We start from the raw sequence: 19,765 nt of genomic DNA, 5'->3' as shown, positions 1-19,765 counted from the left end.
AAGGACAACGATGTCTGCTGTGAGTGGTTGCCATGGTAACTAAGGACTCTGTGGCTGAGGCCGCTGGCTGGCACATGTGCAGGAGGGGTCGGGTCCAGGTGTGAACCGGCGTCACCAACAGGTCCATACAGTATACCTGCATGTATTGTGTTAATGACCATGGGTTTAACTGATTTAGGCAGAGATAGAACAACATGCAACGTGTCATGTAACCTTTTGGGATTCAGTCTGTATGTATTTGTGTGTGCGTGTCATGTGTCATGTTTAGAACAGCGTGTGTGTGTGTGTTCCACGTGCTTCTTTATAGGAACGTTCCTGGCAACCAGTATAGAGGACATGGGACAGGCCAGGTGGAGGGCGGGAGGGAGGGAGGTGTGAGGGAAAGATGAAACAAGAGAGAGGTGTGAGAGTGAGATGGGGTAGAGAGAGAGATGGGGTATAAAGAGATGGAGAAGGAGAGATGAGAGAGAGAGCGGTCAATGTGGTAGTAAGCTCAGGTTTAGCAGCTGGTCACGTGGCCCCTGGTCCTCTGGTCCTGGTCACTCTACGGGCCACACAATACACTGTAGTCACATTTCTCACATGACCTGTAACAAGCAAGCTGCTTTAATCGTACAAATGCAATAATTATCATACATCCAGCAAAAATGCACGAGCCTGTACCGTCGAACGAAATTCAGATCAAACTGTCAAACTAGCCGTTGCAGATCAAATATGACTCAAGACGACACAGCAATCTCACATCAAACTTACCGTCGGAAACACATTTTAGGTCCATCTTTAGGTAGAAACGAGAAGATTTTCGAGTGATTTATCTTTTTCCAAGATATCTTCACATGCACATAAATGCACGTTATTAACTACGTTGATTGTGGCTGCAATTCTGAATGTCTTCTTTCAATAGGGAGGGTTCTTGTCACGGCTGCACTGGAGAAACAGCACTATGTACATAATTTCACAATTTCTCAGCGTTGAGACAACAACCCCTCATTGTGTAAAAACAATGTACAACAAAGGAAAAGGTCATTTTATTCAATAGGGGCCCTTTAAAAGCAACGATTTTTCCCTCTTTCTTCTCTCTTTCTGTTCGCCCACAACCCCATCCATCCCTCTTTGTCTCTCCGTTCCTCTGACCGATAGCAAATACTGCCACTGCTTGTTATGCTGTTCTCTGTGGCTTTGTCAGCTGACTTGTGACTAAGAGGCCTTGTTACACTATCTCTTTTGACTGGTGCTGTCTCCTGAACAACAACAACAACAACAACAACAACAACAACAACAACAACAACAACAACAACAACAACAACAACAACAACAACAACAACAACAACAACAACAACAACAACAACAACAACAACACACACACACACACACACACACACACACACACACACACACACACACACACACACACACACACACACACACACACACACACACACACACACACACACACACACACACACACACACACACACACACACACACACACACACACACACACACACACACACACACACACACATATATATACCACACACATATACAACACACACACACAGAGAGTAGGTGTGTGTGAGTGTCTGTGTCTGTGTGTCTAGAATGACAGTGGCAGCTGCTCTAGGTCATGTGAGAAATGTGACTACAGTGTATTGTGTGGCCCGTAGTGATGTGTCGGTTGACTGTTGACGAGTTCTGTGGGAGAGAGAGTCCGAAAAACACACGCTGCTTAACAGGCGCAGGCCAGTTCATGGTTGGGTAGGGAAGTACGTTAACACTTTCTCTGCCAAGGACGCCTAAACTCGTCATTCCCCGCCATGCTAATTCTGCCAATGACGCCGTAACACGTCATTGAGATCAATATTTCAAAAATCTGTGATCGCAGTCATATTTCTCCCCCGGAGACTTGAGATCTACTGTTGATCCCCTCTCAACTCTCCAACGGTTCAAGAGCGCCATCTGGTGGCCGATCGGCGGCTCGCCCAAACCGGAAACCGGAAACGGAAGCTGGTGCTCATTCCAATTCGGTCCGATCACTCACTCGCTAATAGTCCCGGGACTCTAGCTCGACACAATGGATAGCAATCCGTTACCAATAACTCGATAAACAACATGATTTGGACGTATATACTATTATACAACCTGGAGATGGATCGCATACAGATAGAAATATACACATAGTATTTAGAGAGAGAATGGCTGAGGCTCTCGCCCCAGGTGATCAGCTGAAATGACCCAGGTAAAGAGACCTGGATTGTTCTCGGGAGGAGCCTTATATAGTTATAGATTGGAGAGAAAGGGGAGGGGAATGTCTTTACATGAGGGAGTTGGGGAATCATTCTATTATTCCACAGTTACTCACTTTTCTCTTCATAATGTGGGTGAGATTAATGTATAATATCAGGCAAGCTTCTATCCCCAGGCCATCAGGCTGCTAAACGAACAATAATCACTATGCAACAACCATCAAATGCACACAGCACACACACCCACACGCACACACTCACTCAAACAAACAACACACTGCAGCACCCACTCTCCACACTTTAGATCACACAAACACACTTACACTTTATATTTATTGATAAAGGATTTGCACTACAACTCGTACACCTACTGTGAATTGTACCTAAATTGCACCTCGTCCCATTTCTCCATTTCTGCCTTGCACTATATAGTATTGTATATTAGTACACTGCACAGTATTGTATATTGTATGGTAACTACGTCTATTCTGCATCGAACATTGTACATATGTCTAAACTGAACACTGTGACCTCATTTTTTTTACTTCTAATTTTACTATGTTATTTTATTTCATACTTATCTTGTCTTGCACAGTCTCTGGAGCGCAACAGTAAGAAGCATTTTGTATAAAAGTATTCTGTACTTCTGTATGACAACTATTAAAGAAACTTGAAACTTGAAACTTGGGAGGGGAATGTCTTTACATGAGAGAGTTGGGGAATCATTATATTATTCCACACCCCCATCCGGTCAACATCAGATGATAAGTAGTAACTTCTAGAAGCACGTCCATTTGAAATTTTTTATCTCGCGCAGATCGCTATCAAACTGTATTTGATCATCAATATAATGCATTTAGGGCTATAAATCACGTTCTGGAGAAAGCTGCAGAAAACGATAAAAACATATTTATACTTTAGACTTTAGAAAAAGAAAAAAAAAACACACACACACACACTTGACCTCCATGCCAAATGTCAGTCTCCTAGGGCCAAACCTGTGGCCACTAAATGGTGAGGATTTTTGTGGACCAACCAACCAACCGACAGACTGACCTATAAAGCTGCCGGTTGCAGCTAATAACTAAACTGAAACTTGCTAACCCACTCTGGAAACGTACTGAAATTAAACTGAAATAAAAGAATTTTAAAACAAGAAATTAAAAACGAAAAAGAGAGATGGAGAGAGAAAGAGGGAGGGAGAGAGAGAGGGAGGGAGGGAGGGAGAGATGCACACATATACACACAAACATACAGTACTCGCACGCACCACTTGGAAGCAGGCAGTTTGGCGTTGTAATACGACCCTGATCTCTGCTCTCTCCCCGACTCCAACCACAGCTCAGTGGCAGTACTTAAAATGATAATGTATTTCAGATTGTATTATTCAGATCTCTCCAGACCCCCTGTCCATGCATTATATCTGCAAGGACAATTCATATTCTATCAGCGAAGGGAGAGACATGAAGAGACACAGAGAGACCAACTTTATTTCACAGAAAGGAATGGACTGGATTGAAAGCATTAGAGAGACGGAGAGACCGGGAGGAGGCATAGAGACGGAGAGAGAGAGGGAGCAGACTAAATAATAATCTATGCCTTTTATTATTTCAAGAAAAGGATAAGGAAAGATCCCCAAAGACGACCTTCCTATAGAAGATATTCTTGCCTTGTTAGTGGTGCTTGACTTGGCCATCTACTCTTTCTCTCTTGTTCTCTCTCTCCCTCCTTTCTCTATCCGTCTCTCTCTCCTCTCTCTCTCTCTCTCTCTCTCTATCTCCGGCTCTAACTCTCTCTCTCTCTCTCTCTCTCTCTCGCCGCACTCAGTCTTTCTTCCTGAGAGCCACTTGAAGAGATTGGCAGTGCAACTCTATTGAGGAGCTCTATGTGAGTACAGTGGCTATTATCCTCTTTAGTTGGGATTACTGATTTGAACTCCCGTCAGCCGCGCCTGTATTCATTAGAAAGAAACTGGACTGAACCGAGGTGCTGCAGAGTTTTCCCTAGGAAATGTCTTAACGGTGGGCGTCGAAGTTGTTGTCACTGTAGTTATTATTGCGGTGCGACTGGAACAATACATTCCCGGAGCTCCGAACCTCCAGTCAGGTGGGAGGTTCGGCCACTAATGCCTACGGCAGGGGAAACATTGTACTGTATTGGGCCAGTTGGCTAAAGTTGGTCCTTTTTCAAGCCGGGAATCGAACATTATCCGTTTTCCTCCAATGCTTCTCAAAAAGGCTTCATCCCACTGGGCCTTCCAGGGGTTGTTTGTATTGTATCACAATCCAGAGCAGCGGGAGGGTTGGTGGATACTGTGTTTTGTTGATAACCTCGGCTCTCGCTGCCTATCTATCTACTGTAGGGTTGTGGGGGCCATGTGGGAGGGTATGTAGCATCTATCTATCTACAGTAGGGTTGTGGGGGCCATGTGGGAGGGTATGTAGCATCTATCTATCTACAGTAGGGTTGTGGGAGGGTATGTAGCATCTATCTATCTACTGTAGGGTTGTGGGGGCCATGTGGGAGGGTATGTAGCATCTATCTATCTACTGTAGGGTTGTGGGGGCCATGTGGGAGGGTATGTAGCATCTATCTATCTACTGTAGGGTTGTGGGGGCCATGTGGGAGGGTATGTAGCATCTATCTATCTACTGTAGGGTTGTGGGGGCCATGTGGGAGGGTATGTAGCATTCATCTATCTACAGTAGGGTTGTGGGGGCCATGTGGGAGGGTATGTAGCATTCATCTATCTACAGTAGGGTTGTGGGGGCCATGTGGGAGGGTATGTAGCATCTATCTATCTACTGTAGGGTTGTGGGGGCCATGTGGGAGGGTATGTAGCATCTATCTATCTACTGTAGGGTTGTGGTGGCCATTGGGGGGCGTGAATACTTTCGGCAACCAACATGTCCTTCCGCGTTGCTCTGATTGGCCAGCGATAATGCGCATGCGCACGTTAGCGGCGTAGGGGGAAAACGAGCGTAGAGGGCTGGCCGATCGCTGGCCAATCAGAGCAACGCGAAAGGCATGTTGTGGTACCAGAAAAGTCACGTGAAACACTGCAGACCACTGATTGGTCAGAAGAGAGACGTGTCACTCGTTGGAGGCTCTCCACAAAAACAGAAAGTCGCCATCTTTAATGTCTCGCATAGGATTTCATTTGCAGCAGGAACAAGTGCAATAAACAAAAAAGGATACAGTCACTGTGTATTCTGCCTCATTTATTGATGAAACAAAACCGACAACACAATTTGCCACCGAGCGGAGAGTTTAGTCTCACAAAAAGATTGCTGACTTGTTAAGCTTGTTGTTAGGTTAGGTGCTAATGTTGTGCTAGCGTTTTAGCATGGCTATCGTACATAGCGTGCTCAATATAACTCGCTATTGATTGTTTGTACTAGTAACTAATGGTTAATGCTAGTAGAATAGACACAACGTGAGGTAATCACCATCCATTTTAAACCGGTTATTACCTAATGCTAACGTTAGCAGATAGACGCGAGACTGGTGCCGTTACAGCTTGTTAGCCTAATGCTAATGCTAACGTTAACGCGTTAGCAGATAGACGCGAGAGCCTAGGTAACGTTAAAGCAATGAGAGGTAGCGTTAACAGAATAGACACAACGAGAGTCTCGTTAATGTTATTATTGATTGATTGATTGAAAACTGTGTTTTACTCTGGCTTGCGCCTAGCTTGCGGACATAGCTATGCTGGAGCTCTCAGCTGTACACCAGCGGCCCCCGTCTCCCCACAGGCATTAGGGGCCATGTGGTAGGGCATGTAGCATCTATCTATCTGCACGTTGGGTTGTGGTGGCCATTGGGGGCCATTTTGTAGGGTACGTAGAATCGGCATTGTCGATACCTGGAGCTCACATAATAACCATTTCCTCCTAGTGTTATCACAATACCAAAATCTTGACTTCGATATCCGATACCAGTATCACGATAGCGGCTAGAAAACGATACCACAACAATTGTTCCTGTCTGAGTCCTGGCACACACACTGCTCCGGTCACAAATCTACTCAACTCATAGAAACGGCCTGGGTATCGCAATACTTTTCTTTACGGTGTATCGTGCAAAACCTAATTTCCTTCTGCACCCACCCCACACCGCTTACCCTACACCGGGTTCCTATCCTATTTGGAAGGCGTTTGAGTCACCTGTGTTGCTGGAAGACACACTATACAGTTAGGGTATCGTTTACACACAGGTGATAATACCTCTCCAGTGAGCGCGGACGCGTCCCATACACTTTTCTTTCCGCCTTTTGTACGCGCTCCTAGACTTTCCGAGAGACTCTGGAGGCGTTGTTAATGTATCTCTCCGCCATTGTCTGCGGCTGCTCTTAATGCAAGTTGCCGGGGATGTGTCACGAGGAGTCGCTGGCTACAGTGTCCCCTCAGCCATTGTCTGCGCCGACAGATATCCATTCACTGTCACCGGGAGTGGAGGCATTGTAGAACACCAGCGCGTGGGAGTCGAGTGGTGTTCACTGTGGAGACATACCTGTGTGCTCGTTCACATAGTGGGGAGTACGCACATGCACACACACACACACACACACACACACGTGTGTAGGAGTCCGTAGAAGTCTTACGTGTGAAAATATGTTTGTATATCCCTGAGGTCCGCCATCATCTTGCACACACACAAACAAACACATTGATACATTGTAACACAGTGCATTGTCTTTTTTCTGGCTGTCAATCAATCTCTCCCTCGTGTGCACACACGCATACACACACACAACGCGCGCGTATTCATACACAAACGTGAAATGGATGAGCCCTATAGCTTTCTGTGGTCGTATAGGCCTTTCATAATGACACTATAGCCTAGAGACTGTGAGGAGATAGAGAGGGAGAGGGGCGGAGAGAGAGCGAGGGGGGGAGAGAGAGCGAGCATGTCCACCAGTGAGAGAGAGAGAGAGAGCATGTCCACCAGTGAGAGAGAGCATGTCCACCAGTGAGAGAGAGAGAGCATGTCCACCAGTGAGAGAGAGAGAGAGAGAGCATGTCCACCAGTGAGAGAGCATGTCCACCAGTGAGAGAGAGGTCTGAGTAGGACAACAGGGGAGAGAGAGAGAGAGGTTTGTGTTGGACATCAGGGGAGAGAGAGACTGAGGTTTGAGTTGGACATCAGGGGGGAGAGACTGAGGTTTGTGTTGGACATCAGGGGGGAGAGACTGAGGTTTGTGTTGGACATCAGGGGAGAGAGAGACTGAGGTTTGAGTTGGACATCAGGGGGGAGAGACTGAGGTTTGAGTTGGACATCAGGGGGGAGAGAGACTGAGGTCTGAGTATGACATCAGGGGAGAGAGAGACTGAGGTTTGAGTTGGACATCAGGGGGGGGAGAGACTGAGGTTTGAGTTGGACATCAGGGGGGAGAGACTGAGGTTTGTGTTGGACATCAGGGGGGAGAGACTGAGGTTTGTGTTGGACATCAGGGGGGAGAGAGACTGAGGTTTGAGGTGGACATCAGGGGAGAGAGAGACTGAGGTTTGAGTTGGACATCAGGGGGGAGAGAGACTGAGGTTTGAGTTGGACATCAGGGGGGAGAGAGACTGAGGTTTGTGTTGGACATCAGGGGGGAGAGAGACTGAGGTTTGTGTTGGACATCAGGGGGGAGAGAGACTGAGGTTTGTGTTGGACATCAGGGGAGAGAGACTGAGGTTTGTGTTGGACATCAGGGGGGAGAGAGACTGAGGTTTGAGTTGGACATCAGGAGGGAGAGAGACTGAGGTTTGTGTTGGACATCAGGGGAGAGAGACTGAGGTTTGTGTTGGACATCAGGGGGGAGAGAGACTGAGGTTTGTGTTGGACATCAGGGGGGAGAGACTGAGGTTTGAGTTGGACATCAGGGGGGAGAGAGACTGAGGTTTGTGTTAGACATCAGGGGGGAGAGAGACTGAGGTTTGAGTTGGACATCAGGGGGGGAGAGACTGAGGTTTGTGTTGGACATCAGGGGGGAGAGACTGAGGTTTGAGTTGGACATCAGGGGGGAGAGAGACTGAGGTTTGTGTTGGACATCAGGGGGGAGAGAGACTGAGGTTTGAGTTGGACATCAGGGGGGAGAGAGACTGAGGTTTGTGTTGGACATCAGGGGGGAGAGACTGAGGTTTGTGTTGGACATCAGGGGGGAGAGACTGAGGTTTGAGTTGGACATCAGGGGGGAGAGACTGAGGTTTGTGTTGGACATCAGGGGGGAGAGACTGAGGTTTGAGTTGGACATCAGGGGGGAGAGACTGAGGTTTGAGTTGGACATCAGGAGGGAGAGAGACTGAGGTTTGAGTTGGACATCAGGGGGGAGAGACTGAGGTTTGAGTTGGACATCAGGAGGGAGAGAGACTGAGGTTTGAGTTGGACATCAGGGGGGAGAGAGACTGAGGTTTGAGTTGGACATCAGGAGGGAGAGAGACTGGGAGTCAAAAAGAAGTCAAAAGAGGGTAAAGAAAAGGGATAGGAGAGAGTTAGAGAGATGACAGCTGAGATTGAGCTAGTGGCAAGATGGTGGAATCAATGGAGAAAGAGAGAGAGAGAGATGCTGTAATGAAAATGTAAGGTAAATCACATCCAGTTGTCCCTTGTGGACCTGATGAAAGCATCATCTAGAAGGACTAATCAATGGCTCAATATCCCCATGTAGAATCTGCATTACGGATGATAAGCCATTTCAATTACTGTCGTCCAGGAGAGGACGTATCGGTCTCATTACAAGGTCATTCACATTGATCCTACCTGGACTTAATGGCCGCCACAGCCACCTCTCTACTCACACAGATATATTATCTGAGGAGTCCAAATGGGGTGGTAATGAGAGAGAGGGAGTGAGGGGGGAGAGAGAGAGAGAGAGAGAGAGAGAGAGAGAGAGAGAGCGAGCGATAGAGAGAGACACAGAGACAGAGAGAGAGAGAGAGAGAGAGATTATTACACCATACATAATGCTGCCGCACAAAGGCAAACTGCAGTATTGTCCCTAGGAATACCATTTTAATATGAATAGGCTGAAATTAGGCAAATTCTAAAAAAAAAATTATATTTAACGCTTAAATTGACATATTATTTCCACATGGAAGCAGGTCTAAAATGCTTAGTTCATTGTGTTGTATTTGCTGTTCTGGGTACCAACAGGAGACTCATCATCATCTATCATTAGGCATCAGGCTATAAATGTATCAGGATGCTTTTATTGGCTTGTATTACAGACAAATTTATTCCAAAATCACGAAAAAGGGACAAAAACCAGAGTTGCGTTTTCAGTTCACCTCATGTCAATAATGTTTTTATTTACATTGCACTGGGAGTTTGGTATTCAAATTCACATACAAGGAATTTGCATGCACATACAAAGAAGACAAAACAACACTTCTGGATTCATATAAAATAAAAATCTAAATCTAAAAAGAATAATAATTATTATTATTATAAAAAATATAAAAGAAAAAACAAAGTTCATAAAAAATATTAAACAAGTGTAAGTATAATTATACAAAGTAGAGGGGGTATTGTATGCAGTTTGGGCTAAGGGTAAAAAATATAAGTTTTACTGCTGTACAGAATATACAGTAATGAGTGTAATATATAGAATATATATAGAGTATTTGCAGTGGTGGAAAGAATACCTCTGCTGTACATGATATAGAGAGAGTTCATACAATCTTTGTAACTATTGCACTTGAGGACGCAGTGATGCCAGAGTTACTACAGAATACACAGAGGTAGAGAGTTGCAGTTAGAAGGTGGGCTGGCTGATGTGTGGTGGACAGGCCTCCTGACCACACCCTAAAAAGACACTATACACATTTAAAATGAAGAAAGAAAGAAAGTTCAATTAAATTAAATTACAATGAAAGACAACTTTACAACTATGTCAAAAATGAATCACAGCGAACAAAAACGAAATAGAAAACTAGGGCTGTCAAACGATTAAATGTACGTATTAATCGCACGACAAGCTGCGATTAATCGCAATTAACACACATTGACAACCGTACGTACGTGAATATGCACCTGTAGGGACTGTCGGGGGGGGGGAATGGTAAAAAGTCATCATAAATACTTATCTGTCGCAGGAGTCTACAATAACATTGAATGGTGATCCATCTTGTGAATAAGTTTGCTCTTTGATGTATCTTTGTTGACAGACGGCTCCTACACATAATCTCTGTTAACAACACTGCTAGCTAGCGTAATTGGCAAGCATAGCGCAGCTCTGGCTGTGTACTTCAGACATGTAGCTTCATTGGGAAAGATGAATGCCTGCGTGCATACGACTCGGTTTAGCTTAATCCAAAAGTCTGTTTAAGTCATTCAGGGGATTTCTGGTTGCTCGTTATTCTCCAAATTAGTTGTTCCAGGAACGTAAACACACTTGCCGTCGCTATAATGGGAGGAGGTTAGGGTCCAACATGTGATTAGTTGCGTTAAAGAAATGTTGTAAGGTTTTCAAATGAATCACCTAAATTAACACATTAATAATAATTAACCAGTCTACTGGTTGAGAAACTTAAATGTTATGGTTTTAACTATTCTGCTTTAAAGTGGATACTACGTTATTTGTCCTCTAGATCAGTGGTTCCCAAAGTTGGGGTCGTGACCCAAAGGTGGGCCGCGAGCAGCCACGGGTGGGCCGCGAGATGATTTCCAAAAGAAAAAAAATATATATTTTTTTAATTTTTTATTTTTGTCAGGCCACTGAACTTAGAAGCAGGCCAGGACAGTGTTTCTAGTTGTATTCTAAAATTATATTCTATTGTATTCTAAAATGTGACTATATGGTTTTATATTAACTTAATAAATAAACAAAAACGAAAAATCTACTTATTTCAACGAACATTTCAAACTAAATAACAGATTATGCACATAAAACGCTGAAAACAACCGAAGCAACAATAGTATTTTAATGAGGCTATTATTATTATCATTATTATTTTGCTACAAGTTAGCCCTCTCATAAATAGCACATATAAATTAATAACTAACTTGAACTAACTTAATAGGATTGAAGTGATATTTGGCTTAAAAAATCGGTCGCCTGGCAAAAAACAAAAAAAAAGGCCTGACGATGTGCATTGGGCCGCGGCTCTCTGACACCTTATTTTCTGGGTCCTGGCCTGAAAAGTTTGGGAACCCCTGCTCTAGATCACAGAAGGTGTATCTAAATGGCAGCCTGTCCAGTAGCAGAGGTCTAGAGTGTGGCGTTCTGCAAGGAAGTTGCCTAGGACCTTTGCTCTTCTCTGTATTTACTAATGACCTATCTTGGGCTACCAAATGTGCTACAACAGTCCTTTATGCAGATGATTCAACATTGTATTACGCTGCACCATCATGCAATGTACTTAATGAAGTTTTGAGCAGAGAACTTCAAATTGTGCATGACTGGTGTTAGATTAGGTGGTCTTCAGCCTCTAATCAACTCTTCGATCTGGCCTTCCGTGAAGTCTGCGTTGTGTTTGTTATCTGTCGATAGTTATCTTACTGGCATGTCACACCCTGTATCAACCTGTTGGTACATCCGTAATCAGAAGAAACACTGGAAACGTGGTCTCTTTCCTTGATGGTTATGTTTATTTCATAAACATAAGACTCGTACAAGATGGAACAAGTTGAAAGGTGAAGAAACTAAATTAATAATTCTATATCTCTTGATGGATGCCGCCTATATCCCTAGCCGAAGCCTGTCCTATTAGCCGAAGCTATCTGTCCCATTAGCCAAAGCTAGCTATGTCCTCGTGGCGTGCTCCTCCCCCACCCTCCAAACACTGAGGAGGGTGGAGGGATCTCTCTCGCGGACAAACTCAACTCCTTCTACGCTCGGTTTGGGGCAAACAGTGGCGACGCTAGCTCACCGGCTAGTGACATCACTGGCGCGCCGGCTGTCGTGGAGGGGGGGGGGGGGGGGGGGGCATCCGCAGGCGGGCGGGGACGCTCTCATTGACGGAACACGGTGTGAGAAGAGCATTTATGCAGGTGAACACCAAGAAGGCTGCTGGCCCAGATGGAATAACAGGACGCATACTTAAGTCCTGTGCTAACCATCTAGCCTCTGTGTTCACCACCATATTTAATCTATCCCTGGCGGAGTCAGTGGTCCCTGCCTGCTTCAAGATGTCTACCATTATCCCGGTACCAAAGAAATCCTCCCCAACATGTCTCAATGACCGGTGGCACTCACCTCTGTGGCCATGAAATGTTTCGAGAGGCTGGTTAAGGATCACAGTTGTGCCTCCCTCCCCAGTGATATGGACCCTATGCAATTTGCATACAGGCCAAAACAGGTCCACTAATGATGCGGTCTCCCAAGTACTGCACAGCACCCTCTCTCACCTAGACCGCCAGAAGGGGGGCTATGTGAGACTGTTGTTCATTGACTACAGCTCAGCGTTCAACACCATAGTCCCCACCAGACTGGTGGACAAGCTGATCGAGCTGGGTCTGAGGTCCGCTCTGAGTGCCTGGATACTGGACTTTCTGAGTGAAGGGTGGGGGGTCAGACCTCCAACACCATCACCCTGAGCATCGGGTCCCCCCAGGGCTGTGTTCTGAGCCCCCTGCTGTACTCACTATACACACATGACTGTGTGGCCAAGTTCAGCTCCAACTCCATAGTGAAGTTTGCGGACGACACAGTGGTGGTGGGGCTGATCTCGGACAACGACGAGAAGGCCTACCGGGAGGAGGTTAAGGTACTGGAACGCTGGTGCCAAGACAACAGCCTGCTCCTGAACATTGGTAAAACCAAGGAGTTGATCATGGATTTTAGGAGAAGACAGCAGGGGACACACACACCACTAAGGATAAACTGGGCTACCGTGGACAGGGTGAGCAGCTTCAAGTACCTGGGGGTCCACATCTCAGAGGATCTGACATGGACAACACACATAGACTCAGTAGTAAAAAAGGCGAAGCAGCGCCTCTACCACCTGAGACAGTTAAGGAAGTTCAGAGTATCTGGGAAGATACTCCAGTCCTTCTACTCCGGAGCTGTAGAGAGCATCTTGACTGGAAACCTCACTGCCTGGTATGGAAACAGCACGGCACAGGACAAGAAGGCCCTACAGAGAGCCGAGCGTACCACAGGTATTGCACTACCACCTATATAACAAGAGGTGCAAATCCAGAGCCTGCAGAATAATGAAAGACCCTCACCACCCCAACAACAGCCTGTTCAAGCTGCTGCGGTCAGGCAAACGCCTGCGAACACCAGCAACTAGGACAGAGAGACTTCGGCTCAGCTTCTTCCCCCAGGCCATCAGAGCCTTGAACACTGAACTCTCCACACACAAGCACACATGAGCACACACACAACACACACACTGTACACGCTCACACACTAGCAGCCACTTTAACATGAGCACACACACACTCATGCTGCTCACACTTATGGTCACTTTACAAAAGGAAAGGTCACTTTAAGAATAGTATAGTATAACTTGAGATTGTATAATATAGCATTAGGGCTGTCCCCGACTAAGGATTTGGATATTTTTTGGACTATTGGTCAAAAAAAAAGAAAAAAAAATATTTAACTTTTTTATTTAAATTTTTAAATTTTGTATCATTCCATTTGGGCTGTGGGGGGTGCTTAATGTCTGAAGGAGTCGATTGAAGGCTTCTTATCCTCTGCAAAAGCATGCAATTGGTCCACTGATGGATACATCTTGATATTTGTCTAGTCTAGTGTGTTCATTAGAAATCCTCTTTCAGTGCCTCTGTGCCTGTTTTCGTAGGCAGTTAGCCTCTGGTATGCGTGCCATTAGCGTTAGCCACGCTTTTAGGCCTCTTTTCTTTTGGAAAGAATGATAAAAAAAATTATAATTTATAATTATAAATATTTTTACATTTTTTTATTATTATATTCGACTAAGAGGTTGGCCAGTTGACTACGGCTCCTTTCGACCGATTAGTCAACTAATCGACTAATAGGGGTCAGCCCCAGTGTACATAAAGACCCAGTGCCTCATCCGTAGCTAACAGTGTATTGCACTATCACAGGACCTAGCATGTCCTACCATGCTCTGTAAAAACGATGTACATATACCGTCTGATATGCCCTACTTTGATTACTTGTATTATTGCACAATGTCATTCTATTGGATTCTTATTATTATTATTGTATTATGCAAGACCCCCCGCATGTCATACTTGTATGCCGTGACAAATAAAACTCTTGACTTGACTTGACCTGTCTGACTCGAACCCGGAAGAACCCACTCAAGTCTCTATCTCTCGCGATGTCGACCTCCCTCCATCGTGTGACTATCTCGTTACTATAGCAACGGCTCTCTCTCTCCGAACCCTGCCCCCATCACTTCTAAGTGATGTCCAGACTGTTAAAGCTGTGGATGATGACCCTGAATGAGCTCTCCTGTTTCTTATCTGCTCCCCAGCGTCTTATCTCTCTCACAGGCCCCTGTCTGTGTCTCCCAGTCTCCCTGTCGGTCCTCCCTTACAGCCTGAGTGGAACAAACACACGTACATAGGAGATGTCTGTCTGTGTCTCCCAGTCTCCCTGTCGGTCCTCCCTTACAGCCTGAGTGGAACAAACACACGTACATAGGAGATGTCTGTCTGTGTCTCCCAGTCTCCCTGTCGGTCCTCCCTTACAGCCTGAGTGGAACAAACACACGCCCCTGTCTGTGTCTCCCAGTCTCCCTGTCGGTCCTCCCTTACAGCCTGAGTGGAACAAACACACGTACATAGGAGATGTCTGTCTGTGTCTCCCAGTCTCCCTGTCGGTCCTCCCTTACAGCCTGAGTGGAACAAACACACGTACATAGGAGATGTCTGTCTGTTCTCACTGTCTCTGTTCTCTGTCTGGCTCAGCGTTTATAGTTCAACAAGTATAAACTAATATCTATAGATATTTACATTATACACATGAAAAACAAGTGCTATCTTTCACTGGGTAGTATGTAATAGACTGACCTTAACATCTCCAAGACTAAATGTATTGTGCTGGGAACAAGGCACAGGTTATCTACAAATCCAAAGCTTCATTTAAACTTGTGTAATTCGGCAGTTCAACAAGTTGAAAGTACTAGAGTGATGCTGGATTGCACTCTGTCTTGGTCTCACCATATTAATTATATTGTTTTGAAAATGGGAAGAGCAATTGGTATTTCCAGGAAATGTGCTTCTTTTGTTGCCCATCCCCTTTTATGTCATAGATAGTGCAAAGTTTAGTTTTATGCCATCTTGACTATTGCTCTACGATGTGGTCATCTGCTGCCAGTGGTGGGTGACCTCAGGAAGCTCCAGGTTGTCCAAAACAGGGCAGCACGGTTGGTACTGGGCTGCTCACTAAGGTCTAATGTGAGCCGTATGCATGCCCGCCTCTCTTGGCTTAAAGTTGATAATAGGTTGTTTTAATATACTTGTGCTGTTCAAGTTGGTCATGAGCAGTAAAACTCCTGTTTTTATACATAAACAGATTGTGTATAGTAATACTGTGCATGATCATTACACTAGAGGTTCCAGTAATGGGCAGCTTGAATTACCAGGTCCAAAAACCAACGCTTTAAGGAGATCTTTTATTTTTAGATCATTGACTCTTTGGAATAACCTGCCTCAAAACCTCTGCTGCATTTACAGTAAATTAACTTATAATTAAAATAATCTTGAATTGTATTTAACACTGTAAAGTATTTTTGTTTTGTTTTTTATGTTTTCTGTTTCTTTGCTCACATGTAATTTTAGCTATCTTATTTGTTAGCTTAATTATGCATTGTGTGTTGAGTACTGACATTTAATTATTTTGTTTTGCAATAATTGTTTTTGTATGTTTTTTGTGCTATGGCACCAGCTAATGGGGATCCTTAGTACAATTAAATCAAATCGAATAGTGACAGCCCTAGTTGAAACCCAGTGGTTTCAGGCACTTATAAAAATATATGTGTTATATTCACACATTTTCCCCACATAAGCTTTGGGTAAAATGACCTCTCCGCTCTCAGAGAGTAATAGCTATTTGAACAGTAGTATGTTATCAAAACAGAATGACCATGATATCTGATGGTAGGCATTATGGCCCCTGTTTCTCTTACTAATGGCCATACCATTGAGCTATATGGAACATACTATTAGGGGATGTGTTTTCAGATGTGATTTATAATTTAAAAAAAAACAATGATATTTGATAGCCAGGATATCTGCCTCTTTTCATAGATAGTCATATAATGAGGTCATCTGGGCCTGATGAGTTCATTATTTTCATAATCCATTGCTAGATGATGGCACTGTATCTGATAGTCATTTGGAGTTGAAGATCACAAGGTTCCTTTTCACTTCTCCTCTTCTCTTCTCTCTTTGCCTCCTCTCTTACTTTCCTCCTCTGTCATGTCCTCTCTCTGTCATGTCCTCTCTCTGTCATGTCCTCTCTCCTCTGTCATGTCCTCTCTCTGTCATGTCCTCTCTCCTCATCTCTTCTCCTCTCTCCTCATCTCTTCTCTACTCTTTTCTTCCCTTCTCTCTCAGTCTGTCTGTACTCTGTGATTAGATACATTGTATCCTGAGGCCTTCCGTGACCAATCTAATATTTGATATGTGACTGTGGACAATTGATTTAATCTCAAGATAATTCCATGATCATGGATTACCAAGATGCTTGAGGTGCTGCACACGTGTGTGTGTGTGTGTGTGTGTGTGTGTGTGTGTGTGTGTGTGTGTGTGTGTGTGTGTGTGTGTGTGTGTGTGTGTGTGTGTGTGTGTGTGTGTGTGTGTGTGTGTGTGTGTGTGTGTGAGACACATCCAAATGTTTACTTTTGTGTATGTGAAAATATGTGCATAACTGTGTACACTGGAGCCATCTTTTAAAAAACAAACGTGTTGATTCTATTTCAAAAAGTTTATTTAATTTGTGACACTGATAATATTCAGCTCAACCTGCAATAAAACTACCAACTAACACCTCAACTTAACTATGCTGTTCTTCTTTTTGTGTCTCCTCACAGGAACAGACAGCCTTCCTGGCCAATGGTGTCCAAGGACCCATCTCATCAGGATTGCTGATTGGCTCCTACAGTCTGGACAGGGAGGGTCTGAAGATGCTGGGCATTGGGCTTGCATTAGGAGCAGCTGTCTTGGCTTTGATTTTGGAGAAATTGTACTGGATATGAATTCTATGGGGGAACGAGATAGAAAATAAATAAATGAATAAAGGAGGAGACAATATCATACCAGCAAATCACAACACATGGCTTTGACTGGCTGTGATAATATTGTCTCCTCCTTGTTCTTTTGCTCAGAAACTTAGGAGGAAAAAGGAGGAGAAGTCGATGATGTCCCGAGAGTCAAAGATGAGGATTTTTTTTTAATGCAACTTGATTTTTTGGGGGGAGAATAATTGAGTAATTATACTCCACTGTCTAACTCCTGTGATGTCAGCGTCTCCTCCTCCTCTACGCCTCTTTAAGATGAAGGACAAAGACAGGTCACTGCCATCCTAACCAGTAGGCATAACAAACAGCTCTCAAACTCCAGAGGGAACCGATTTCTTGATTCTTTTTTTATACAAAACGTTTGAAATCGATTCTGACAGAATCTTTTATAGCCATATAAAAACACATGTTGTAGATTATATATTATAAGAATCAATGATTGTGCCCTCCAGAATTTTGAAAGAGATGAAACCTACGGGTGAGCTCTGATTGATGACCGTCAGCTGGCTTTGTCCAATACATGTTGTGTGGGTGACCTGCTATACGGAGGGTCGGTGGTAAGTCCTAACGCACAAAGTTTAGCCATTAGAAAGAAAACATGCTGTTTGTTTGTTTGTTTTAGTTTAGTTTTTATTTTATTTTATGATTGTCCAATCATTGAGCTGCGTTGGAGTTGAGAAATGAGTCGTAATTCTCCAGCCTGTCCTTTTTAAGAATAAACATTTCCCCCCCATTGCTCGTGTCGTGAATGTACCGGAGGAATCATTCGCTGGTCGAGAGTTGGTTGTTACACATTTATTAGATTACAACACAGGAGATTGGCTTCAGGAGACCAGACTGGAGGCCTGGTTTGGTCTGTCCTGGCCTGGTCTGGTCTGTCCTGGCCTGGTCTGGTCTGTCCTGGCCTGGCCTGGCCTGGCCTGGCCTGGCCTGGTCTGGTCTGTCCTGGTTTTGTCTGGTCTGTCCTGGCCTGGTCTGTCCTGGTCTGGTCTGTCCTGGCCTGGTCTGGTCTGGTCTGTCCTGGCCTGGTCTGGTCTCGTTTGGTCTGGCCTGGTCTGTCCTGGCCTGGTCTGGTTTGGTCTGTCCTGGCCTGGTCTGGCCTGGTCTGTCCTGGTCTGGTCTGGTCTGGTTTGGTCTGTCCTGGCCTGGTCTGGTTTGGTCTGGCCTGGCTTGGTCTGGTCTGGCCTGGTCTGGTCTGGTTTGGTCTGTCCTGGCCTGGTCTGGTTTGGTCTGGCCTGGTCTGGTTTGGTCTGTCCTGGTCTGGTTTGGTCTGTCCTGGCCTGGTCTGGTTTGGTCTGGCCTGGCTTGGTCTGGCTTGGTCTGGTCTGTCCTGGCCTGGTCTGGTCTGGCCTGGTCTGGTCTGGCCTGAGACCCCGGAAGTGGCTCCGAGAATAGAGTTGTACATCTATATTTCTACATTACAAAAGGGGTGTGGTCAGGTGACCAGGTAGGGAGGAGGATGAGACATGGGGTCAAAGGGAGGGGCTGGAGAAGGGTGAAGGAGAGAGGAGGGTGAATTGTAGAGATTGGAGGGTGGACTGGGGATGGGATGGAGGGAGGAGGGGTGAGACACAAATGAATGGCTATAAGGTGGAGTATATTAGAGGGGGGAGGCCAGATGGATGTCTACCAGACGGATGTCTACCACACTCGACATTGATGGTTGTTGCTCTGCACAGTACAAGGATATCCATACTGTAACAGTTGGCCTTTTTATGAGTTAGCCTCCTTCATAGACCACCGCAACACTTCCGGTATTCTGAAATCATGGGAGAGAGAGCAGGGGGGAGAAAATGAATGAATGTGGATGAGAGCCTTGACATTAAGTGGTTGTAGCTACGGTTGTGGGGGTGCTGGAGACATGATCCAATAGACTTTTATACGAGTCTCCTGAACACGGAGAGACCAATCCCAAGTCGATAGGCACTTTCTCGGCCAAGCTATTGTCACTTTTTCAGCACCTACTCCCGAACTCCACAACGCGCAGATTGCCCACGGAGTCTGTCTGGATGGTCCAGAGAGCTAGGTTCATCAATCTGCGCATGCAGAGTTCGGGAGTAGGTGCGAAAAAGTTACTTCTACCCTTCCACACTGCACCCATTAGCCTAGAGCAGGGATTCTCAAACTTTTTTATACCACGACCCCATTTTATTTAGGATTTTATTTGGCGACCCCACACTTAATTTCAATGTGGAATTAAGGGATATCAAAATAAAAGCACACGTTGTTGAACTTGATCATGCATATTTATTAGAAAATGTAATTACAGCACTATGTTATCAATACACATTTATAAAACGAGGCATATTTAGCACTGTCGCAACCCGTAGTTTGAGAACCGCTGGCCTAGAGCTA

At 45.0% G+C, this 19,765-nt stretch overlaps 1 protein-coding gene across 1 annotated transcript in view; it reads left to right on the top strand.

The window, feature by feature from the left end:
* cdkal1 (CDK5 regulatory subunit associated protein 1-like 1) overlaps window positions 1–18,875 on the top strand; it is a 773,897-nt gene extending 755,022 nt beyond the window's left edge. The window contains exon 15 of the mRNA XM_084335967.1: window positions 17,204–18,875. Coding sequence (XP_084192093.1) covers window positions 17,204–17,368 — 165 coding nt within the window. The 3' untranslated portion in view covers window positions 17,369–18,875. The remainder of the gene's footprint in view (window positions 1–17,203) is intronic.
* The last annotated feature ends 890 nt before the right edge of the window (window positions 18,876–19,765 follow it).

Source organism: Notolepis coatsorum (assembly GCF_963971535.1).
Source record: "Notolepis coatsorum genome assembly, chromosome: 19".
NCBI lineage: Eukaryota > Metazoa > Chordata > Actinopteri > Aulopiformes > Paralepididae > Notolepis > Notolepis coatsorum.
The sequence above is the reverse complement of the archived record's forward strand: the minus strand, read 5'-3'. Positions and strand labels throughout refer to the sequence as shown.